This window comes from Miniopterus schreibersii, assembly GCF_964146895.1.
Source record: "Miniopterus schreibersii genome assembly, chromosome: 20".
NCBI lineage: Eukaryota > Metazoa > Chordata > Mammalia > Chiroptera > Miniopteridae > Miniopterus > Miniopterus schreibersii.
In genome coordinates this window covers 15,635,412-15,658,447 of record NC_138122.1, presented here as the reverse complement: position 1 = coordinate 15,658,447, position 23,036 = coordinate 15,635,412, and the positions used below count along the sequence as shown (strand labels likewise).

Here is a 23,036-nt window from a genome sequence, read left to right as displayed (position 1 = left end):
AATGACAGTACAGTACATCCAAGTCACTGAAGTACTATGTGGTTGTTCAGAATATCATAGACCCATATGGGTTATTCTGAAACAGGTTCAAGACACAGTAAGTGCGAAACAGAAACAGAGCAGGATGGGTGTATATTTGTGTGCTCAGGATGGATATAGTTAGTCTCCAGGGGGGAAAAAGGGATCGGGGTGGAAGGGAACCTTGCTTTTCATGGTCCAGCCTTTTATATTGTTTGCATTTTTACCATGTCCATGTGTCAATTAAAAATAAGACTAAAGGAAAGTCCACATCCCTTCCATTCCTTAAAAACAAGGGTTGCTCCACTCATTCATCAATTTTGCTGCCTTGAACTAAGTAAGGATCTTCCTATCAGCCAGACCATCTCCCTCCTCCCAAGCAGGTCAACTGCATTTTATCTTCCCACCAAGAATGGCAGGAACTCTTCTGGGAAACACGCTGCAGTCAGCACAGTGGGCACATCCAGTTGAAGGTAAACCATTAAAGAAATTCAGTATTTCGGTTTCTGTGGGTGTTCACGATGAAGACAGAAAAGATGGTAGAGATGAGGAAGAATTTGAAGACAGTTTAAAGCCATCATGGTGAGAGAAGAGGAAGAAGGTGCTGGATTTTACTAAGAGAAGAAAACAGACTGAGTTTAGAAGTCTCACCAGTAAATGTTTATAGTACTGCATTTTGATTACAGCTGTGTAAATAAAAAACTTGAGTATTACCCTCTGGTAAAAATGCAGAACCAAATTCCTTTTAGATTAAAACAGTAGGTTTGGGGACAAAATAGACCGTATGCTGCCTGTGATGGAGAGAGCATGCTGGACCGGGGAGGAATCACCAGCTCAAGGAACCCTAAAACTCAGAGACTCTTTCAAAGCCAGGGTCTGTCTCAGTGGTATTTCCCCAAACAACCCTCTCCCAGGGATGTGGTTTGGGGAAGCCGAAAACCCACATGCCATAGGTGCCTCTGGCCATGTACACAAGTGGATAGACTCCCGGTTGCAGTGTGGCCTGCTTCCCTCACTAGCGCTTCCTAGTCTTATGCAGACCTCACAGGGCACATGTGGGCCATTGCTGACATGGGCTGGGTAGATTCCAGTTTGAATCACAGACCAGTGGTACAAGGCCTTCAGAAAACCCTGTCTCCAAATAAAAGAGAGGCGAGAAAAGAGTTGGGAAATGAAACCACAACTTTTCCAATAGTTATTAAAGAGAAAACTCAGCAACTCTTGTCTTTGTATTTGACCCTGAGAAGTTGGTTGAGGGATATAGCTGTATGAGGCTCTGAGTAGACAGGAGGGAAGGTATAGTAAGCCTCTGGAGAACCTAGGGCCCACCTCCCACGCCTGTGGGCAAGTAAGGCTCAGAGACTTGCTTCTGTCTGCCCCAGAGCAGGGACCTTGACTGGGCATGGTGGGGCCAGGCAGAGGGGAAGCAGTAAAAGAAAAAGCAGTGATAGGCCCTCTAGACCCTGCCTCACCGTAGATGGAAGCCACCACCACATCAGTACCAGGGGCTCTTTCATGCACAAGGCCTTTCCTAAAGGAAATCCTTTGAAATTCAAACATTTGGTGTGCTACCCAGGTCAGCGGTATGACCAATCAGATCTATCTTCTCTTCAACCTCAAGATATTGAGACTGGAAACCTTATTGTCAACAGTTAACTGAGGAAACCACTGCGGCAGTGAGAACTTGGGTGGTGGATGGTGAGGCTGAATGAGAGGATCTTTCTTCCCTAAGCTGTTTAGACAAAGCCACAGCCAAGGTGGCAGCTGCTCAGGCCAACACATCCCTGACCTGAGACAGCTGCTCAGTGCCAAGTGTCGTCCTAACCCACGGCCCCCTTAGGGGTCCCCTGGATCAGAATCCCTAGGGGAGCATTACTCTGGGGGGCTCTCTCCCTCCCCTATTCCTCAAATCCCAACACTGTTCCACTTCTAGGAGAGAAACCAGCGCTGCCCCTAGAACCTCTCCAACTTCTAGATGGTGCTGGACTTGCCACATCTTGAGGAGCCAGGAGCTGAAAGAAGTGGCCCAAGCTTGACATTCTGGTTCTGTCCTTTGCCCCAGAGTGACCAAAAAAAAGTATAGTCTCACAGCAGGCACAGCATCTTGTTTCTTTTAAAAAATAAATATTTATAAACTTAGGGAGGAAGATTCAAAGAATCAGAGTATTTTTCCCTCCAAAAGCACAAATGTCCCATGTGAGTCAAACCAACGTAAGTCCACCAACCCATTAATGAAATAGCCCGCCCCCCACCCGGGAACTCTGCCTTGAGAAAGGAGCAGGGGAGCTGATCTCTGGCTCCGAGCCCCTTAGTCCCCCTTGGTGATCAGGTCCTCGATGTAGGCATCCAGCTCATCATCTGTATTGATGTCAATGTCCTGAAATAGAGCAGGGCAGGGTCAGCTGGGGGCCATAAGGTAGTGGGGGGCCTTCCTCCCCATCCTTCTTGCAGCCTGTGGGGCCTGAGGAGTCCCCTCCTTTCCCTCCACCCCTCCCCTGTTAGCCCTGTCCCCTCTTGATCATGCCCCCACCCCATTCCTCTGTGCACAGATGACGCCCAGATTTTTTGCCTTTGCCCCAACTCTACCCCAAGTTCCAGGTTGCCTTAGATGTGTTGCAGGCTTCTCAGACTCAATACATCCAAAACAACACTAGACCCCCCCCCCCCCAATCCCAAGTTGTTCCCATCTCAGTACAGGCCACCACCTTCCCTCCGCCCATGGGCTCAAGACAAACCACAAGAATCACCCTTATTTCCTCCCTTTCCCTTAGTTATTATAGATCTGCCCACTTCCCTCCCTCCTCACTGTCATTATCCAAGGTTAAGGCCACCAGAATCTCTCACCCAGACAACTGTGGGAACCTCACTGGAGTCCCGGGTTCTAACCTCTAGCCATTCCAGGCCCTCCTACAACCAACCAGAGTAAGTGTCTTAGATTGTAAATTGGATGCCATATACCTCCAGTGACTTCCCACCTTATACAGGTCCCACCACTTCTCCTACGGCCCACAACTCCCTACCTTAGGTCTAGGGTTCTGCTCTTCTTCTGCCCGAAGCACTCACACTCACTCTTGCATGACTGATTCCACTCCCAGCTCAAATACCTCCTCAGAGAGAGCACCCTGAACATCCTAGTAAAGTGGCCTCCCCTTTTCCAGTCTCTCATTCTATTCACTTCATGGCACTTCCCACCATCAATAATTCTATCTCCTCCACTGGAGAGACAAGCTGTGAGAGCAGGGACCTTATATCACCCATCTGGTTCACCCAGTATCCACAGACAGGCACAGAGCAGGTCCTCAGTGTTTACTGCCTGGATGAAAGACCTTATAGGGCATTCCCCACTTTTGGGCCACCCAATCCCATCTGGGCATCATCTGGAAAAGTGAGAACTTCTATTTTATGGCTTAGAGGATTCTCAAACCAGGATGTACATAAAAACGTCTAAACAAGGGCATAAGTCTGATACCATGGGTCTGGCTGGGATGAGGCCCAGGCAGCCGCACCACCTCCAGCCCTCTTGGTCAGGATGCTATGCAGCCAGGGCTGGAACCACAGATTCCTGTGAGTGGGGAGAAGGCAGCAAGAGGTGCCCAAGCCCCCCTCCCTTAGAGACCAGGTGTCCAGCTGCAATGAGAGGGCTGCCTGGCTCACCTCCTGCACCTTTTGTAGGAGTGCCACGATGTTGGTCCTCAGCTTCTGCAGCTTCTCCTCTGTCTCACGGAGCTTTCTCTCAGAGGTGCGAAGGCTCTCCTCGGAGGCCTTGGCCCGTGAGTCGGCACGACTCTGGTAGGAATGGCACAGATTCTGGAGTCCTACTTCATACTGCCTAAAGTACTCTTTCTGTCAGGAGGGAAGCCGGGGGGGGGGGAGGGGGGGTGCATGAGCTCACAGGGGTCCCCAGGGCCCTTGTAAATGAGCACTGGTTTCCCCAACTCCCCAGCACAAGGATTATGAATCTGAAGGGGCAAGCAGTCTTGGTAGCTCCGGAACAGAAAGACCCTGGCACCCATCTCCTGAGGCCGCCGTGAGGACAAGGGCGGAATCACACGTATGAAGTACTAGCAATGGGCTCTCACCGACAGAAGCCATGAGTAAACCATTCTAGGTAGCAAAAAGGGCAACAGTCATTGTCTCAGCTCAATCATACCTTTCTAACTTCACAAAAGCCTTCAGCAAGTTATACCCCAAAATGTCGGGACAAAAATTATCTTCTACTAATTTTTAACAAGCGACTACCAACAGCACACAACTCCGGATTTGTGTAGTGTATTTATGCAGCATCAGAGTTTTTACTGTCCCCTCTGAGTCTCTGAAACTTCCAAAGGGTGGGGTAGTAATGTTAACTAGTAGTTTCAGTAGACATAAAGTTTTTCAAACTTTTAAAAGGTAGCAAAGTGCTTGTATAAAAAAATTATCTAGGTAGTATCTCTTTAGGTTTTATTTCTTTTCTAAGTTCATACTTATAACATCATGACTTACTCAAATCACCAATGAGAAAGATAAGGCCATTTTAATGAACACAAAGTCGCAACCCACAGGTCCTGCCTAACCAATACAGTGTTACCAACTCTAGCATTTCTTTCTATGAAGATGTATAAACTACCCAGTATCATTGGGTGGCTCCTGACTGCTGTTTTTTGTTTGCTTGTTTTTTAATCCTCACCAGAGGATGGGTTTTTAGAGAGAGAGGAAAGGAGAGGGAGGGAGGAAGAGAAACATCTATGTAAGAGAGAAACATCAGTCAGTGGCCTCCCACATGCACCCCAAGTGGGGATTGAACCCGCAACCTGGGCATGTGCCCTGACCAGGAATCAAACCTGCTGCCAAACCTTAGGTGCATGGGACGATGCTCCAACCAACTGAGCCACATTGGCTAGGGCCTGACTGCTGTTTTAAAAAGTGTTACTGGCTGCCCTAGCCTGTTTGGCTCAGTGGTTAGTGTCGGCCCTTGGACTGAAGGGTCTCAGGTTCAATTCAGGTCAAGGGCATGTACCTCAGTTGCAGGCTTGGTCCCCAGCCTCAGCTGGCGCATGCAGGAGGCAACCAATTGATGTGTCTCTCTCACACTGATGTTTCCTTTTCTCTCCACCCTTCCATTCTCTCTGAAAAGTAATGGAAAAAAATATCTTCGGGTGAGGATGAAAAAAAAAAAGTGTTACTGGCAAGTATTTAACTGTGTCATTCACCTTACAATCTAAAATATTATCTTATTCAACCAAGAAGGCAAAAGAAACTTCAAATTCTACACAAAAAAATAATTATGTTGGCAGCACAAAATAAATGTTCAAATGCTCTGAAGTATTAAAATTCAGTATACAATGTCTTCAGTCTAATTGGGATTCGTATTAGTTTTTTTACAATTTTTACTTTAAAGTAATTATAAGTTCACAAGCAGTTGTTACATTACTGTATGTATATATATATTTGAATCTAATATTTGCAGAACCCCTGTGGGCATGGCGACAAAAACGATCATTCAGACTGACAAGGACATAAAATGAACACTAGATTCTGTTGTGTCCCTGATGTTAAAACAATTAAAGTTTGAGTTATTTTAGGCATCAATAAGGATGACATAAAGTTGATGCATTGGTGATATACCTCCTTTTACAAGAATAAGCTATAGACTATTTTAGGCTCAGACACTCCTGCTGACTACGTTTCGGTTTGATCAGTTGAGCCCACTGCAGAGATCCCATGACACCCAGGCATTGCTCTGAGTCTGGCAACAGTTTTAAGCTAAAGCAACAAATCTGACAAGAAGATGCCAGGCCAACACAGCCGGCCTATCAGCTGTCTGTTCCAGGGATCCGCGGGGCAAGAGTTAAGGCATAGAGCTTTCCCTGAGGCTTTCATAAGTGTTACCATCTTCTAGCTTCCTCAGTGTACACCATCCCCTCTCATCTCACAGGGAAGCAAGATGGCACCATGAGAAGAGTAAGACCCTTGTCTTAAGGAGTGCCTGGGTTCAAATCCAGGCTCTATCACAATAGACTCTTCTTCTCTCAGAGGTTTAGTGTCTTCAACTCCTAGCCTCATTTCCTTTTTTAAAAAGCCAGGCGTGGCATGGCTCAGCGGTTGAGCATCGACCTAGGATCCAGGCGATCGGGGTTCAATTCCCGGTCAGGGCACATGCCCCGGTTGTGGGCACAATCCCCAGTCGGGGGTGTGCAGGAGGCAGCCGATCAATGACTCTCTCATCATTGATGTTTCTATCTCTCTCTCTCCCTCTCCTTTCCTCTCTGAAATCAATAAAGATATATTATAAAAAAAAAAAAAAAAAAAAAGTAGAATGGAGATAAAACCCCTTATTTTTCTCCCTGGAAAAGCTTATCAAGAACATAACTGCTACATGAGGGCCCGACAATCTTGAATATACTAATCTTGCAGTTTCAATTCCAGTTCTCTTCTCTAGAAAAAACACCCTAGAAAACTTAGCTATTTCTACCATGAGAACATCCCACTTGATATGGATGACTCCCAGATCCCCATCTCCAGCCCTGCCCTTCCCACCCCCAAATGCTAGTCCCTAATCTCCACCTGCCCACTGGGCATCACCAGAAATTGAGTGCCAATACTTTCAGCCCAACACAATTAAATCTCAATCATCTTTCTCTGATGAAAGCCCTACTTTCTCTCCCAGTTAACAGCTTTGTCATAAACCTCCAATTCCCTCAGACTTGAGACACAAGGAAGCATGTGGCCTCTGCCTCCTCCGTCACTTGCCTATAGTCAATGCCCAGTCTGTCAACGACCTCTGACATGGCCCTTTCACCTACTGGTCCACTCCCACCTCTCTGGCTTCCATTCCCATTCCCTCATCTCTTTTACAATTGGACAATCCCCTTGCCCCTGCATCTCCTATCCACCCAACCTACCCAAACATGCTGCTACCAGAGTTACCCTCTTAGGGGCAGGGGCAGCAGACTATGGCTCATGGGCTAAATCAGCTTGTTGCCTGTTTTTGTAAATAATGCTTTATTGGAACACAGCCACATCCTTTCCTTTACGTTATTATTTATGGTGGCTTTAAGACTGTAATAATGAAGTTGAGTAGTTGCCAGAGACTGTGTAGCCTACAACAGTGAAAATATTTGCTAACTGGCCCTCTACAGAAAAAGTTTGTTGACCCCCTTCCCTAGACATGGTATAGACTGACAATTTCATCAGCTCAAACATTTTGCTGGCTCTCCCATTTCATACAGTGCAAACCACTGTGCTTTAAGACTGGACATTCAAGAAAGTCCCCCTGCCACTCTCTCCGCCTCCCCCAGGCTGCCCACTTCCACAGCGCTTACTGTTCTCCTCCTCACATCCAGGTACCTGGTCAAAATTTGGCCCCCACTGATTCTTAAGCCCCTTGAAAGCAGGACTCTTTTGCTGCTCCCTAGTAGCACAGGGCCTCTCAGGGGAGGTGCCACATCAGCATTTGCTCGGTTATATAAGACTCATTGCTTATTTCCACACATCACAAGCTTCTCTATACATCCCTCTAAGAGTCAAGTTTTAGGCACTTTGAGCCCAAGTTCTTCACTGTTGCCTCGGACAGGTTTACTCCCTCTGCCCAGGTAGAGGAAAAGAGATAATATTCATCATAAAATGTCAAACCAGGCCTACTGTCCGTAAGTGAGGACTCAGGCCCAAGGTCACATGACATGAGATTCATGTCTAGCTAAGCCACTTCTCTTTCCATAGTATCAAGTCTCCTCTTCCATTCTCTTAGCATAAGAAAGGGAAGGTGGCTGGGAGGCACACAGCTGAGAGCTGGCAATTACAACAAGCACCAAGGCAGGCATGCAGTGTGCAAAATCAAAGGTCTGACCTGACTCACCAGAGGAAAGGATATCAGCTCATCTGAATTCATAGCACTAAGTTCCTTCTTGGAGATGGGGAAACTTGGAGGCAGGAAGTACCGTAAACAATTCCTAAACAAGAAAGAAGGTAGGGACAAGAAATAAGAATGGCATGGAGAAGTAGAGCGCTGCTGCTGGCCCTGGAGCAGGACAACAGACGCACCGGAGGATCTGGACAAGCAGGTCGATGGTCTCATGATTGGAGCTTGGGGCGGTGGTGTCAGGCTCAATGCGGATGCAGTCAGAAGTGGAGGGGTCTGTCACGGCCACAGCCGGCTGGGCCACAGCCTGCTGGGCCACCGTGGACTCCTCCTCCTCCCCACCTTCCTGCTGTGTGTCAGGGCTCTGATACTCTGGGGAAGGGGGCTTCATCAGCCGCACATCCTCACTGTCTTTTTCCACCCTAGGGAGGACACAGTGCTTCTGTCATGTGTATCCTGAGCTCCCAGGATGGGACTCAGCCTCCCTCCCCATGCCCTGGCCAACTCTGTCAACCCAGCCTCTTGGAGGGGAGCATTACCAGCGGTCTCTTGGTGTTGTGTCTGTGGGCACATAGTCAAACTTCACTTTCCACCGCACCACATGCTTGCCCACCTCCACAGCTGTGACACGGCCTGTGTACCACTCCCTGTTCACACGCACCTCCACGTGCAGCCCTTTATCTGAGAATGGGGATGGAGTAAAGTCAGAAAACTAGACTAGAGTCCCCTACTCAGTCAGACACCTTGAGAACGGTCATCCCAGGGTTTGCAGGGACAAGAACCCCTAGGTGCTTGCCCGCCCCCCCCCCCCATCCAGGGACATGGAACCCAGCGACCCTGGTCTCCTCCCCCATCTGTCATAAGAATTCCAGAGTAGCAAGATTAGTGACTGCCAGAGGTAAATGCCAAGCAATTAGTACTAAAAATACACACAAGAGTATGCTTTCTTCAGGATTCTTCTTGGCATTAGACTTGGAACGCCTGTAGCACCAGAGTTCAGAGCCAGGAAAGCCTCCCATAAGCTTTCAGGATAAGCTGCTGCTGGCAGATGCCCCACTTCCCGCTTCCCCCACAGGCTGCCAGCTCACCTTTCTGAGCCTTCTTGAGGTCAGCTGAGTCCTCTTCCTCAGCACTGTCTGACAGCTACAAGGAGAAGAGGAGAGCAGAGTATGTGAGAGGCACTCCCCAGTGCTCCTGAAGAGCAGGCTTTTGCATGATTGGCTGCCCAGGGTCATCAGCCATCACCTTCATGCTGATTTACATGGTAGTTTAAATCACCATGCCTTGCTAAGAGCCACTCCTTAAATCACTATCTTAGGTGTCTATGCTTCTGTCACCTTTATAAGTAAGATAGCAGGCAAGGGACAGAATGTCATGGACACAGAAAGCAAGGGTTTTAAGCTTCCCTGATCTGCATCAATGTGACCTCAGACCTGTGACTCAGTCTCTTAGGATCCTACCTGGCACCATGTTTCCTGTCATCTTCGTGACCCTAGCTCTGGAAGGCTCACATCAGAGCACAAACGGAGCTGACACAGACTGCCAAGAACTTCACCTTTACCTCATTCAAGTCCTTCTTTTCTTCCTTCACAGCAATTTTGCCCCGCTTGGGTCTTTCCTTCCTCCTCTCAGCCTCTTCCTCAGCTTCTTCCTCATCAGAGACCTCAAGAGTCCGCTTCCGACCAGGAGTGACCTAGAGCAAGAGAGGGAATATAAGGAGCCATGTCAGCCCTTGAGGTGCAGGAAGATTCTATCTGGCCTAAAGGAGCTTCAGACAGAAGCTTGTATGCTTCTCAGTCCCCAGGGCAAAGCACACCCTGACATTACTTGATACACAGCAATCCTGGCCCCTGTGCCCACGAGGACCTTTGCTGAAAGCTGTCACAGGGGAAGTCTCTTAGTTTACTTGACACTTGGCCTGCCTGGCCAACCAGCTGTGACCTCCCTGAGACACACTACTGCAGCTCAGCAAGACTGTCTGTCACCAGACCACCAACCTATGCCCACAGCATGAGAAGCCAGTGGAGGCAATTCAAGTTTATAGCAGACCAAAACTCAGAGGGAGCAGTAAAAAGCTCCCTTGATAAAGAACCAAACTGCTCTGTGCCCCTGACCAAGTCCCTTCAACTATCAAGGCACTGCCCAATTCCACTCCTGTACCACTGAGGGGGGCTGGAGGAGGAAAAGCATCTCACCAGGGGAAGTTTACTAGGTGGCTCTGGCTTCTTGACCACTGGAATCTTGATGGCTCTGGGGGCAGGGGCCTCCCGAGGGCTCTTGGAGTTGGGCAGTAGAGATGGTGACAGCGGCTGCACCAGAGGGGTGGGCCGAGGCACAGTCTTGACTGCAGTATTAGTAGGCTTTCGGGGTGTCTCAGGTGGCTGGAGAAGCCTGGATGTACAGGCCTCCTCCCGGGCTGCCAGGGCAGGTGGCTTTGGGGTGCTGCTGATGACAGGAGCCTTTCTGGGCTGGCTGGCTGACCTAGGAGCTTGTAGGGAAGGGGGTCTGCTCGGGGCATTCTTGATCACAGCAGGTAAAGGAGGTGACCGAGGTCGCTGAGGTCTTCGTGCAGGTTCCTAAAAGAGGCCCAGAGAGAGTGAAAACACTTATCCTAGCACAAGAAATCTAGGGGAAAGTCCCTCTCCTGCCCCTGGGCTTTACCTCAATGGAAGGTCTAGTGGTTACTTCTAAAGGCAATTTCTTCAGGTCAGCTTGGGAGCGGATGGGTGTGGTTTTCTGCAGGGTAAACACGACGATGAGGTTGTTTGCCTATCTTGGTACATTCAGGCAAACTCTTTGGATCCCCACTGTCTAGGACAGTGGGCAAATAAGAGAACCTGGGCCACAGTTCTACTATTAGGAACCTCCCATTCTCACTGGGAAGACAAAAAATACACAGACACTAAACCATCAGCAACTTTCAGGATTCTATATGATTAATCCAACAACTGAGAGACTAGACTAAATTCCCATAAAAGCAGCCAAAAAAAGGTGGGAAAGGCCTGATGAATGAGACTAAGAAAGGACAGATGGGATTCACCAAACAGGGAGGCATGCATAAGATGTCTGAGTTAGTGAGAGCATCTGCATAGACACAGAAGCCAAAGAGCAAAAACACTTTTGAAATACATACAATAAAGAGCTGATACCACAAATATATCTAAGAAACCCTGACAAATCGGGGGGGGGGGGGGCAGCAACAGAAATATGAGAGAATAAGCAGTTCTAAAAGAAACATAAACACATGGAAAAACTCTCCAATTTTAAAAATATAAACAAAATTCAAATTATAAAATGTATACCTATGCCAATCAAATTTGCAGAAATATTTAAAAATCAATGTACTACTGGTAAAAAACAAAAATTAATAGATCTTCTGGAAGGTAACTAGGAAATAGTTTTTAAAAGCCATAGAATTTAATTATGCACTAAAAATATGTATGTGTATACATCATGACACTTCATGATTTCCATATTTCTATTAAAAAATATATACATATTTAGGTATATGCAGGCAAGTTAAAAAAGCTGGAAGGATATGTAATTAATGGGGGTTACCTCTAAGATAAAGTATTTTCTGGAGTTTTAAAACATTCGTAAGTTAATTGGACCACTTTGTAATACATAAACAAAGTAGTCTGTCTCTTTAAAAGAACAATCAGGGCACACTTGAAAACCAGTGTGCCTGGAGACTGGAGTTGGAAAGCTTTGGCAGTACTCATGGTTGAGTGGAAAGTGAAACTGAGCATGTGGGAACAGGGGAGCCACTAAGTTCCTTTCCCATCTCGGACAGACACGACACAGCCTTGCTCTGTCCACTGCCCACGACCACACACCTGCAGGGCCTCCAGCTTTTCCTGCTGTTGGCGAATTTTCTCTGTCAGCTGCTTCTGCTTCTCTTCCTGTGTTTTCAGGTCCTTTTTGAATGTACCCAGGGGAACCTTCTGCTTTTGCTCAGAAGCCTCACACCTGTACAGAGAAGGTGCTAAGGAGGTCATGGGAAAACAAGGCTCCAGATAGGGCAGGGCCCTTCCTCCTCAGCCAACTCACTCTGTCTTTCATCAGAGCAACAACCTCAGAATTCCCAAGTGCACGGAATTAATACTTACTGCAGGACACACATAAATTCTTATTTCCAGACACTTATTATGTGCAGCAAGACAGATGTAAAGATGTGAGCACTGACCTCAAGAAGCAGAGCGAGATATTTACCCAAAGAGTGAAAAAAAAACATGGTGGGAGGGCACAGATAGCCACAATCTAGTTAGAGAAGAGTGCTCACCGATCCTGCTCAGGATCAGGGTTCATGGAGCAAACCCAGGTGTCAGGATAATCTTTTTCCACAGAATTCAGCTGGAAGGGGAGGGTCCGCCACTTCAGACACAAATCTGTGACACAGAAATCACCCCCCAAAGTCAGCCATGCCTACCAATAATAGCTATAGTCAGGCTCCTCCCAGCCTGGCTCAAGGCAAAGATGACCCTGGCTTCCAATTCAAAGAGCTTCACATTGGCTCCAACTGTGCCTTTCTTACAGAACAGTAATTCTTCTCAGAGACAGCAATACCAGCAAGGATGGAAACTTTGTATCATGGACTCTCAACGCCCCCAGCCCCTCTCCCTCCTCCAGCAGAATCTTAGCTCAGTCATCACTCACACTATTAACAATGTGATACCAAACCAAGTGAAGCCTGGCATATTAGATGACCTTTTGCTTCAATCAGGAGGGACAGGTGGAACTCAGCACAGCCCTACGACTGAGCTCCCAGAGCTATCACTGAACAGACTCATATTCCTAGTGGGGCTCTAAGTCCATGGATATCAGTCCAGTGAGAAGGCCAGGATGGAGACAGTGGGTCATGGACTATGATAGGAAGGAATCAGGAGGAGGTTTTGACCACTGACTTACCACACTGGATGGTGGTTGGAATTTCCATAGACCTCCGGCGTTTGTAACGCAGATCACTGGATGGGGGATGGTTCCAGTTGGCAGAGAGGTAGCCAAATTCATCCCAGAACTTGATGATTCCCCGCTGGGCTGGAAGATAAACACCCACATGTCTCACTAAGAGGCATCCTCTCCCTCTTCCTAATTTCACCCCCTCAGGCACTGCGAGTACCCTGAGGCTGGTGGTGAAGAGAAACAGCATTACCAATGGCAATGTCCTTCCAGTACTGTGCCAGGTGTTCCCCCATGGCCCGCAGCAGGTGCCGATACTCCTTGGCATCAGCAAAGTCCTGCTTGTTGTGTGTAGGCTCCAGGACCAGGTAGGGAACATCAACGACTCCAACAACCCCACCACATGCCCTGCAGGGAGAAAGAAGACCCAGCTATGTCACCCCACTGGCCAAAATCCTCCCACCAACTGCCTTGGGCTAGGAAGCTCTCCTTGGGGCAGTACTCACATGCCCCCTTCCAGCTGTGGGCCCACTTTCTCGTACATCTTGATCAGGCGGCTACAGTTGTAGATGAACATGCCGTCCAGATCTCGGTGTTCAATGTTGACCCCAAAAACAAAATTCAGTTCCTTAGGTTCTTTAAGTGCTCTGAGAAAACAAAAAATAAATTCTAGTAGACCAACCCAAATACCATGGTGTTTAAAATTTGTTAAGCTTGCCCGGCCAGGCGTGGCTCAGCCGCTGAGCATTGACCTAGAATCCAAAAGATTGCGGTCCGATTCCCAGTCAGGGCATATGCCCAGGTTGCAGGCTCAATCCCCAGCAGGGGGCGTGCAGGAGGCAGCCGATCAATGACTCATCATTGATGTTTCTCCCTCTCCCTCTCCCTTCCTCTCTCTGAAGTCAATAAAGATATATTAAAAAAAGATTTGTTAAGCTTAAACTTGAGACATGTTTAGCAAAAAGTTTTGTATTTTCATTCGATGTGTTAGACTTGATAGGGACAGACACTGTGCAGTGACTCTAACCATCCCTTATTAAAAGCATAAGACTGGCCTTTGGTAACAAGAGTTGAATTTAGGTACGAATGGGATACTGTGAAGCTGCTGTTACATAGTAAATAAACACAGGGTTTTCTGCATACCTACTCTACTAATATGAAAGTAATAATTTTGAAAAGGCAAAAATTCACAATGAATATGTATATGTATATGACAGAAAAGAGCATCCTGTGATGTCAATATCATGGAAGCTGTAGAGCAGATGGATAAGCAGTGGACTGACTCAGATGGAAGAAACCTGACACCTATGTCTACGACAAGGCGGCCAAGAAACAAGCCAGAAATGCAAGGCACAGAGCCCAGAGAGACTCCAGACATAGAAGTGGGACACGGAGATAATTTAATGAGCCAGAACAAATGCCCATTCAAGATGAAAAAGGTCCAAAACTCAAATACAGCATTATTCCACAACTGTAACCAGGGATTAAAAAAATTAAGAGGAGGTATCACCAGGTAGTAAAAGTAAAGGTACATTTAAATTTTTTTTTTAAATGTTCTAGATTTGCAAGTTTTATACAATTAGCATTTTATATATTCTTTAAATGAAAAGAAAAAAGGAAGAGAGGGAATGGGAAAGGGAAATAAAAGGGAAAGGGTGAGAGATGGGGAAGGGGGAAAGAGAAGGGAGGAGAGAGACACAGACAAATATACAGACAGGTAGGTGCCAGTGAGAAAGGTTTGGTGTTCAAGGTGTTGGCACTGCGCTGCCGTTTCCTAGCTCAAGAAAGAACTGAGCTAGGAAAAACTTGTTCTCCTACAGCAGACATTTGACCAGCATTTGGAATTACAATATTAATGGCTTTCTCAAAGCAATCTTTGTGACAGAATGGCAAGCTTGCAGGGTTGGGAGGGATTCCTCAAGCTCTTTGTCAACAATCAGTACAAAAGCTCCATAATTTTTATTTTTTTTAATCCTCACCTGAGGATATTTTTTCCATTGCTTTTTGAGAGAGAAAAGGGGAGAGCGAGAGAGAGAAACATCCATTTGTGAGAGATACATCATTTGGTTGCCTCCCACACTCACCCCAACTGGGGCAGGGAATCAAGCCCGAAACCTAGGTACATGCCCTTGGCTGGAATCGAACCCAGGGCCCTTCAGTCCACAGGCTGATGCTCTAACCACTGAGCAAAACTAGCTAGGGTGAAAAGCCCCATAATTTCAAAGGATCAAAGGCCAGCCCTGGCACTCACCGCTGCTTGGCATCCTTGATCCGCTTCTTGACATCAGCTTCTCTACGCAGGGTAATGGCTGTGTTCTGGACCTGCCTCAACATCACCTGGAAACAAATGTCAGCATCCAGTGAGGGGAGGAGGTACTCTGGGCCACAGCAGGGAATATTATAACACATTTAAAACTTCGTACTTTAAATCACACGGATGCAAAGACACACCTAGAGATTTCTTTTCCACAGAAAATGTGGACAAACTCAAAACCTGTGTTTCACTTGACTAGACTTACTGACACAAAGGAAACACCCCCAACTGAAACAAGTCTACAGAGGTGTGTGTCAGATTGGGAGGGTCAGAGAACTGCTCTGATCCTGACCACTGTGTGACCCGGGGCAAGTAATGCTTTTCATTTCAATTTCTCTTTCTATAAACTGAGGAAACTAACAGTGTCCATACCTCATTATGGTTATTGGGATGTTAAAATGATTAGCCAAGATTCTGCCATATAGTGTGTTCAATAGTGATTATGGAAACATCCCATTTTTCAGCTTTAGGGCAAGGGTTTCTTGATTATCTTGGGGCTGAGCCAGGCCAGCTCTGGGATCCTACAGGCAGAAATTCTGAAGAACAGCTGCACAGGTCTGGAGCCTTACCCTGGAGTCCCGTGTGAGATCTCCACCTAAGCGTAGTTCTAATGTCCGAGCTTTGCTCTCCGCCTCCCGGGCCTTATCTTCAGCTGAAACCCAGAAGAAACCATGATAAGGAATTCAAAGGTTCAAAACTCTTAGTAATCCCTCTTGGATCCCACAGTGCAGTCCCTACTGGACAAGAGAAAGAGAAAGAGAGAGAGAGAGAGAGAGAGAGAGAGAGAGTGTGTGTGTGTGTGTGTGTGTGTACACTGTCAGGGAATAGGTGAGTTGGTGAGCAACTGCCCTGCTTGGATTGCACAGTCAGTTCAAAAAGGAAAATCAAGGAGGACCCAAGGAAAGTGGCACTATTTATAAAAAACTGCCACAAGTTACACCCTCAGCAGAAGCTAGAAGTTATCAAAGTCCTCAGCCAATCTCTCTCCATTAAGAAGTCAAGAAGCCGTTATCCTGACAGACCTTGAGATTTTTGCCCTGGAGTTATAAAAACCAATTTCACAAAAATTTGGGCCAGAGGACAATATGCGATTCTTCACTCTAGGCAAGCACAGAAGTTGATATTGTTTTAGATTAAGTCCCTACAAATGACTGTTGAAGAGAAAGAGTCTAGGGAAAAATACTGCGAAGAGGATTGGCCAGCACGGGAAGGGGACAGGAGGAACTGCCCTAGAGTGTTGGATGGAGCTTTTTCCTAGATCTTGCTTTGGCAATAAGCTGTATCCCCCTGGCAACTCCCACCTAACCCATCCTGCACAGGGGGAACATTACCAATCCGTGCTACATGCTCAGCTTTCTTCACTTCCTGCTCCGCCCGTGTCTTGAAACGACTTGATGTGTACTTGTACATCCTGAATAGAGGAAAAGGCAGCCTAAGGACCAAGCAGTAGGGGGAAGGGTGGCAACCCGAGCAGCTCAGGCAGCACCCTGACTTCCTGCCTCCTCCCAAGATGCACAGTCCTGGCCCCTCATGGTGAGTCAGAGCCAAGCTTATTTCGTAAAAAGACTCAATTCCTTACTCTACTTGCCCCTTGCCTCCAGATGCAGTTTGATAAGCAACCTCATTACTCACTAGCAAAAACTCTTAGCAATCCCAGGCAACTCCCTCCTTCCATTCACAGTGTCATTAATCCCACAGCATAAACAAACCTCAGTAATCAGCCAGGGTCTGCTTTTCTCCCGTTTAGTGTCTAAAGGCCCCTTGGCCCTGAAGCTGAGAGGCTCTGACAGCTCACTGTGCCAGGCAGGGCACCCTCCACGTCACAGAGGGCACTCACATTCAATGAGCTTTGCCAGCCAATCTCTACAGCCCACTGACCACCTCGGTCCCTCCCTCTGGACCCACAGTAAGTCAAAGGCAGCTTAAAGGCCCTAACACGGTCAACACTGTCAGAACCTCTTGTCTAGCATCACTCCAAAAATGCCCTAGAGAAGCATGGCCAGGCCCTATCCTTGGCCCAAGGCAAACAGCAGTCCAGGGTGGGCAAGTCCCTACCTGGGTTTATACAGGCAGCAGGAGAGCCTCTTGGTCTGCACCTTGTGCCCGTGGATGAAGATTCTCATTCGGGGATCAATATAGAGCACGGCAGCATAAGCACGGAATGAGCGCCGCTCTGGCTTCCTGGAAGTGACAGGAACAAAGGAGTGCTGTCACCTGCCCCACAACCAGCCTCACCAAGGGTACAGGAGGACAGCCTCTCTGCAGGCCCTCCACCTTTCTATTTCACATCTCCGCTTCTCCTACCACCCTGAAAGTGTACTTCCTCAGTGTTGGCACCACACCCTGCCGTCTCTCACACCCCCAGCACAGGCACCCCACAGACACGTGAGCTGGCTCAACCACTGCCCACCATGAACCCAGCAATTCTTCTCCCCTCTCTAAGGCCTGAGTTTTTTTGGTCAAATCAAGGAGTTAGAGCAAGAGATCATTAATCTTTTCTTTTGACTTAGCTGAGGATCTGCTGGCCTATTCATCCCCTCTGCCTTGTGGCAAGCTCTTGTGGAATTCTCAGCTTCATGAACTCTAATACTGGGAAATCCAGGGAATGAGCTCTCTTCTCTCCCTAAAGTCACTTTCTGAGTTTTTCCCAACTAAGAGAATAGATACCAGTTCCAGGGCTTCCCTCCCTTCCCAGCCACACTCACGTGCCCTCTGGGGAAGTCTCTGCCATCTGGATATCTCTTGGATTTGAGATTATGTCTAGCTCTGGCTCTCCGTTATCCATGAGTTTGAGATTGAAGATGATCACCAGTGTTCCTAGGGAACAGAAATCCCTTCTTTCTGCCAGGCACCCCCAGGCCATTCCCACAGCACTTGTGGCTCTGGAGTTACAAATCCCAGGCGATGCAGCCTCAAAGCCTACTTACCACTGTGTCCAGGAATCTTCATGAACTGAGTCATCACTTCTTCCTCATTGCGGAAGGGAGAATACTTATAGATCAGCTCTGTCTCTATAGAGAATTTTTCCAAGTTGTCTGTGATAGGGTCCCGGGTCCGAGCATTCCAGGTGGGCAATGGGACTATCACCTTTGGAGTAAGCACAGGCGGACACTTCCCCTAAAATATGCATTTATTTTATCCCTCCCCACAAGGTCCCAGACGTGAGGCCCAAGCTCCACAGCCTGGCACCAGAAGCTCTGTGGCTTCTGCCCCTTCCCAAGATTCAGCCTCACATCACTAGGTCCTCTGGGATATGCTGGGTTATGCCCTGGGGGCCTCTGCCAAGGCAGCTCCCTGCTTGAGATGTTTCTGGCCATTTTCCTAGTTTGGTAATAATTCTACTCTTTCCACTAAGGAAAGTATATTTGCAATTATTTAGTGAAGCTGAAAATACACATAAACATAACTTACAATCCAGCAATTCCACTCCCAGGTATATACCCTAGGAAAAACTTCTGTTCATATGTACCAGCAAACATGTAAGAACAGCAAAACAGTCACTAGACAGTAGATAAATTAAACTAGCATATTTATAGGGAATATTATGCAGTAATGAAAATGAACAAACAGCTACTAGCGTCAACATGGGTGAATCTCACAATGTTACATAATAGAAACAAAATTTTAAAAACCTATGATGAGTCCATTTACATAAATACACAAAACTAAACTACTCAAGAATGCATACATAGGTGACAAAATTATAAAGAAAAACAATAATCATCACAAAGTCACCTGAAGGTAGTTCCTTCAGAGGTGCAATAAGCAACCTGATTGGTGAAAGTACACTGGGGACTTCTAGCATCAGTCTATGATGGTGGCTACATGGGTGTTTTCTTTACAATTATTTTCTAAAGTGTACATATATTTTAATATACTCTTCCTTACATATGAAATTTACTCTTACGTCTAAGTAATGTTTTAGAAAATCCTACCCTTGTCAATTATGCCTCAATAAAGCTGGGGGGAAAAAATCCTACTTTTTCTTTAAAAATCCTACCTCAAGCCCTAGCCAGTTCTGCTCAGTGGTTAGAGCCTCAGCCTGCAGAATAAAGGGTCCCTCCTGGGTTCGATTCTGGCCAAGGGCATGTAACATGGTTGCAGACTCCCTCCCTAGTCTCAGTTGGGGTGCATGTGGGAGGCAACCAATCAATGTGGTCTTTTTCACATCAATGTTTCTCTTTCTCTCCCTTCCACACTCTCTCTGAAAAGCAACGGAAAAAATATCCTCAGGTGAGGATTAAAAAACAAAACCAAAAAAAGCCTACCTCAAATGTCACTTCCCCAGAGGCATCAATGTGCTTCTCCCCTTTCCCAGACAGCTTCTCAGGGAGCCCTGTGGATGGGTGACTGCTGGGATTCCCTCAGAAGTTCAAATCAGATGGCCCACCATGAGGAAAAAAGAACTCTGTATTTTAATAAGTGTCAGGGTGATAAACTGTTAAGAGTTCTAAGACATTCTGCTGGTTTCTAAGAAGCTACATGCCTATAGTATCCAACCTTAGGACTGGTTTGGACACATTCCTACCCAGCCAAATATGTTTATTTTGAAATCTTGGCTGAGTTTGCATTTCAGTAACAATCCAAACAGTGACCTTCTAGCACCAAGTAAGGAAAAAGTTTCAACCTAGCTTTTTCACCACGGAATTTAGTTCCATTTGTGTTCTGTGAATTTGTACCTCACTCTGCACCTCCCATTCTTCACAGCAGTCCCAGGTGACAATGACATTATTTAAACTGTGGGCATTCATTCATTTCCATTGGCATCCATCCCTGCCATCCAAACACTTCTCCTTTAGTTTCAATGTAACCACTGTCCTGGTTTTCCTCCTACCATTTTGGCCACTCCTGTCTCCTCTGATGCTTTCTCCTCTTCCCAGCCTTTAAATGTCGGCATGCTTAAGATCCCAGGTCCTCTTCTCACTACACAAGTTCCTTTAGTTGAGCTCATCTGCTACCAAGAATCCTGGAGCCAGGCCTCCCCCAAGCTCCAGACCCAGACTTAACTTCGAGTGTCCAAGACAAAACACTCTTCCCCTCCAAGCTGGCCCCTCTCCCATTCTTCCCCTGCTCCACATAGCATACCTTGGCCAACTGCCATACCAGAACCTGAGTCATCCATGACCCCTCTTTCCCCTTTCCTCTCTCCACTGATCAAACACCAAATCTGTGGGTCCACATGCTAAAGAGATGAAGATTCCTCCTATTTCTCTCACCTCCCTGCTGTGAGTCCCTTCAGGTTACACACAGTCAGGGCCTTTTACCTGTTTCACTCCAACACCCCAATCTTTCCAGTCCAATCACTACACAATAACCAAACTGATCTTAAAAGCACACACAAAAACCACGAACCTGATGTTTCCATGCCCTTCCTTAAATTCCCTTTAACATTTGCTTTTAATGAAGTCCCACATACTCACCAAAGCCCTGAGGTCGAGCCTGACCTGGCCCTACCTGGTCTTTCAGAGGCCACCACCTTTCTTCAGATGGCCCCTCTGCCAACTTCCTTCTCACAGCCCTTACACGCCCTCAGGGCCTTGAACAGACTATTTTTATAATAGATTCAATAGGCCTTCCTTACAGCATAGCAATAATTAGCTGAGGCTGAGTGTCAGCTGTCATTTAGCAAAGGACATACACTGATCTTTTCCGTATGTTCATCGGCTTTACTACCTACTCAGGCCCTATAGGTATCTGACTTGTAGCTTCTGACATAGAGGATTAGAGCAACATATTTCCTCAAAAGAAAAATGTGCTCATAGCACAGTCCACAAAATCAACACTATATGGGAAAGACAATGCTGTTCCTATTATTCCCAGCTGTGGTTTCCACCCATAGTCATGGAAGCCCCAAAAACTCCCCCTAATAAAACAACTTTCCATACTGACATCCCGCCAAGATTGAATTCAAGTTGCAGATCTGGGGAGTTGCATATCCAAATCTTGGTTCCTGCTACTTGATGGCTTGACGCTTTGAGACCTTACTTCCTCTCACATTAAGATATCTGCCTTAACCCCTCAACCAATTCACTCAACCAGCTAACCCAATTACAGGGGCATGGGCGTAATCTTGTAACCCCAATGAGCCCAGCATTGCAAATATGAAAACAGCCTGGGCAGACCCAGGAAATGTGGAATGGTGACTTGAACCACAAGGATGGGACCTACTTCATCAATGCCTTCCTCCTCATGAAAGGTGCGAGACAGGAAGAGGCAGGTCATGGTGTCATCCTTCTTGGTGAAGAGGATAAAATCCTTCCCAATGCGCATTGAGCCCCTGAAAGGGAAGCAGAAACGGGTCATTTTCCCAAGGATTCAACAGCTCATCTGAAAAAGGAGCAACTCTACCTTCATGATTGAACTGCCTTTGAAGGACTCTCCTAAAGACCTTCCTAAGGTCTCAGAACCCTAAGCTGAGTTCCACAGCTCTCGTCCCCACTCCTCCCACCTGACACACCTCCCTCTGCTCTTCCATTGGCCTGTCTTTTGTTATAACCTTCTCGACCACACTACTCGCCATGCAGGGCTCTCTCGCCACCCTAGAAGGGTGTTAATCATCACTGTTAATCACTGTTAATCATCAGCCCCTGGTTAGTCTCACCCCAGGCTGTTGCCGCAATGTAACCCTGCTGCCCATGCTCCAGGTTTATCCCAGCCACACAAGGGCTGCTATACCCTCCAGATTTCATTCTAGTAACTGATACTTTTAACACATCATCTTCCATGCTAACCACAACCAATTCCCATCCTGTCCTTCCTTCACTGACACAAACTCCCCTCCCATCCACTAATCAAATGGCAGCACCATCAAGGGAACAGCCCACTACCTATGCTCACAAGTCCTCAAAAAAATAACAGTACGATCCTAAGGCTAACCATATAAAATATAATTCTTGATCACAGTTTTCGAGGAGGCCTATAATTGGCTTAGGTCCTGTAACTACAGCTATCTTTAGTCTCAGAATTGTTTTGCCACCTCAAGCTCATTATGACATAGGCAGGTCCCTGCTTCTGGATGTAACTAGTTCCTGGGAAACGTGTCTTGAGGAATCAACTGCTTCCTTCCTGTCTGGCGAAGTTAAACCATCTAAGAAACAGGCCAGGATAGGCCTTTCCAGGAAACATGGAACAGTTGCCCAGCAGAAGCATGAGCACCAGTGGGAGCACTGCCCACTGAACAATGGGGCTGTTTAGCTTTCTTCTGAGCAGCTTCTGGGGCGTTACGGCTATTATCTCATTAGTCCTCATCATACACTAGGAGGTGATGGCAGTAAGACGCCTTATTACTCTCATCTATGTACAAACACAAACTAGACTGGTGTGCCAAATACACAAATGAATGCCATGTCTCATTTTCCCAAATCCTCAGGAAAACTCCCAGGAAACTATCCAGAGACACCCTGGGGGCTGCCAAGTTGTTTCTCCTCTTCCAGTTCCCAAGGTTCTGGCAATGCTCCTTCTCCTGACAATTTCACAGTCCTCCTTCTTCTCTAAAGCTTTTGGATGGCAAAATGAGACACACTATCTTGCCTTCTGTCAAAACTTACTCTTGCCTTAACTTAGCAAAAACTCCCATTTGTGCCTCTTTCTTCCCACTGTCTTTGAACCTGACTTTGGAGGCTGAATAGCAACAATCTCAAAATAACACCTTTCTTAGCGTCCCTGTTTCTCAGCCCTATTCTCACCACAAACTACTCCCTCTTAAAACTTTTTCAACTTCTGAATTGGTTTCAAAATTAATTCACTCTGAACACTAGATGGCTCCATTTCAATGGGTCCTTTACAGTTTTTCTACTAAAAATATGCTAATGACAAAACCCTCAACTTCTGTACACTTTCCTTCCCAGTCTTCTAAGTGCTTTCAGAGTCTTATTTCATTTGCTCCTAAAACTTGATCTGTAAGGGATAATGTCAGAAATTAGAATCCTATTTTCTAGATTAGGAAGTAGATATTCAGAGAGGTAAAAC

General features: G+C 46.7%; 1 protein-coding gene across 8 annotated transcripts in view; it reads right to left on the bottom strand.

The window, feature by feature from the left end:
- Nucleotides 1–658: 658 nt before the first annotated feature.
- MORC2 (MORC family CW-type zinc finger 2) overlaps nucleotides 659–23,036 on the bottom strand; it is a 39,513-nt gene continuing 17,135 nt past the window's right edge. For 2 of the 8 annotated variants that reach the window (XM_081123650.1, XM_081123657.1), the window contains exons 6-27: nucleotides 21,237–21,345; nucleotides 17,996–18,155; nucleotides 17,774–17,885; nucleotides 17,124–17,249; nucleotides 16,400–16,479; nucleotides 15,638–15,720; nucleotides 15,006–15,091; nucleotides 13,261–13,401; nucleotides 13,008–13,162; nucleotides 12,764–12,892; nucleotides 12,138–12,243; nucleotides 11,692–11,824; nucleotides 10,517–10,591; nucleotides 10,051–10,431; nucleotides 9,417–9,548; nucleotides 8,944–8,998; nucleotides 8,395–8,536; nucleotides 8,038–8,277; nucleotides 7,853–7,946; nucleotides 3,673–3,861; nucleotides 2,863–2,925; nucleotides 2,109–2,395 (exon numbers count right to left, since the gene is read on the bottom strand). In XM_081123650.1, coding sequence (XP_080979776.1) covers nucleotides 2,327–2,395; nucleotides 2,863–2,925; nucleotides 3,673–3,861; nucleotides 7,853–7,946; nucleotides 8,038–8,277; nucleotides 8,395–8,536; nucleotides 8,944–8,998; nucleotides 9,417–9,548; nucleotides 10,051–10,431; nucleotides 10,517–10,591; nucleotides 11,692–11,824; nucleotides 12,138–12,243; nucleotides 12,764–12,892; nucleotides 13,008–13,162; nucleotides 13,261–13,401; nucleotides 15,006–15,091; nucleotides 15,638–15,720; nucleotides 16,400–16,479; nucleotides 17,124–17,249; nucleotides 17,774–17,885; nucleotides 17,996–18,155; nucleotides 21,237–21,345 — 2,860 coding nt within the window. In that variant the 3' untranslated portion in view covers nucleotides 2,109–2,326. Of the gene's footprint in view, nucleotides 2,396–2,862; nucleotides 2,926–3,487; nucleotides 3,565–3,672; nucleotides 3,862–7,852; nucleotides 7,947–8,037; nucleotides 8,278–8,394; nucleotides 8,537–8,943; nucleotides 8,999–9,416; nucleotides 9,549–10,050; nucleotides 10,432–10,516; nucleotides 10,592–11,691; nucleotides 11,825–12,137; nucleotides 12,244–12,763; nucleotides 12,893–13,007; nucleotides 13,163–13,260; nucleotides 13,402–15,005; nucleotides 15,092–15,637; nucleotides 15,721–16,399; nucleotides 16,480–17,123; nucleotides 17,250–17,773; nucleotides 17,886–17,995; nucleotides 18,156–21,236; nucleotides 21,346–23,036 lie in introns of all 8 variants that reach the window. The other 6 variants (XM_081123654.1, XM_081123652.1, XM_081123651.1 and 3 more) reach the window with 6 other exon arrangements.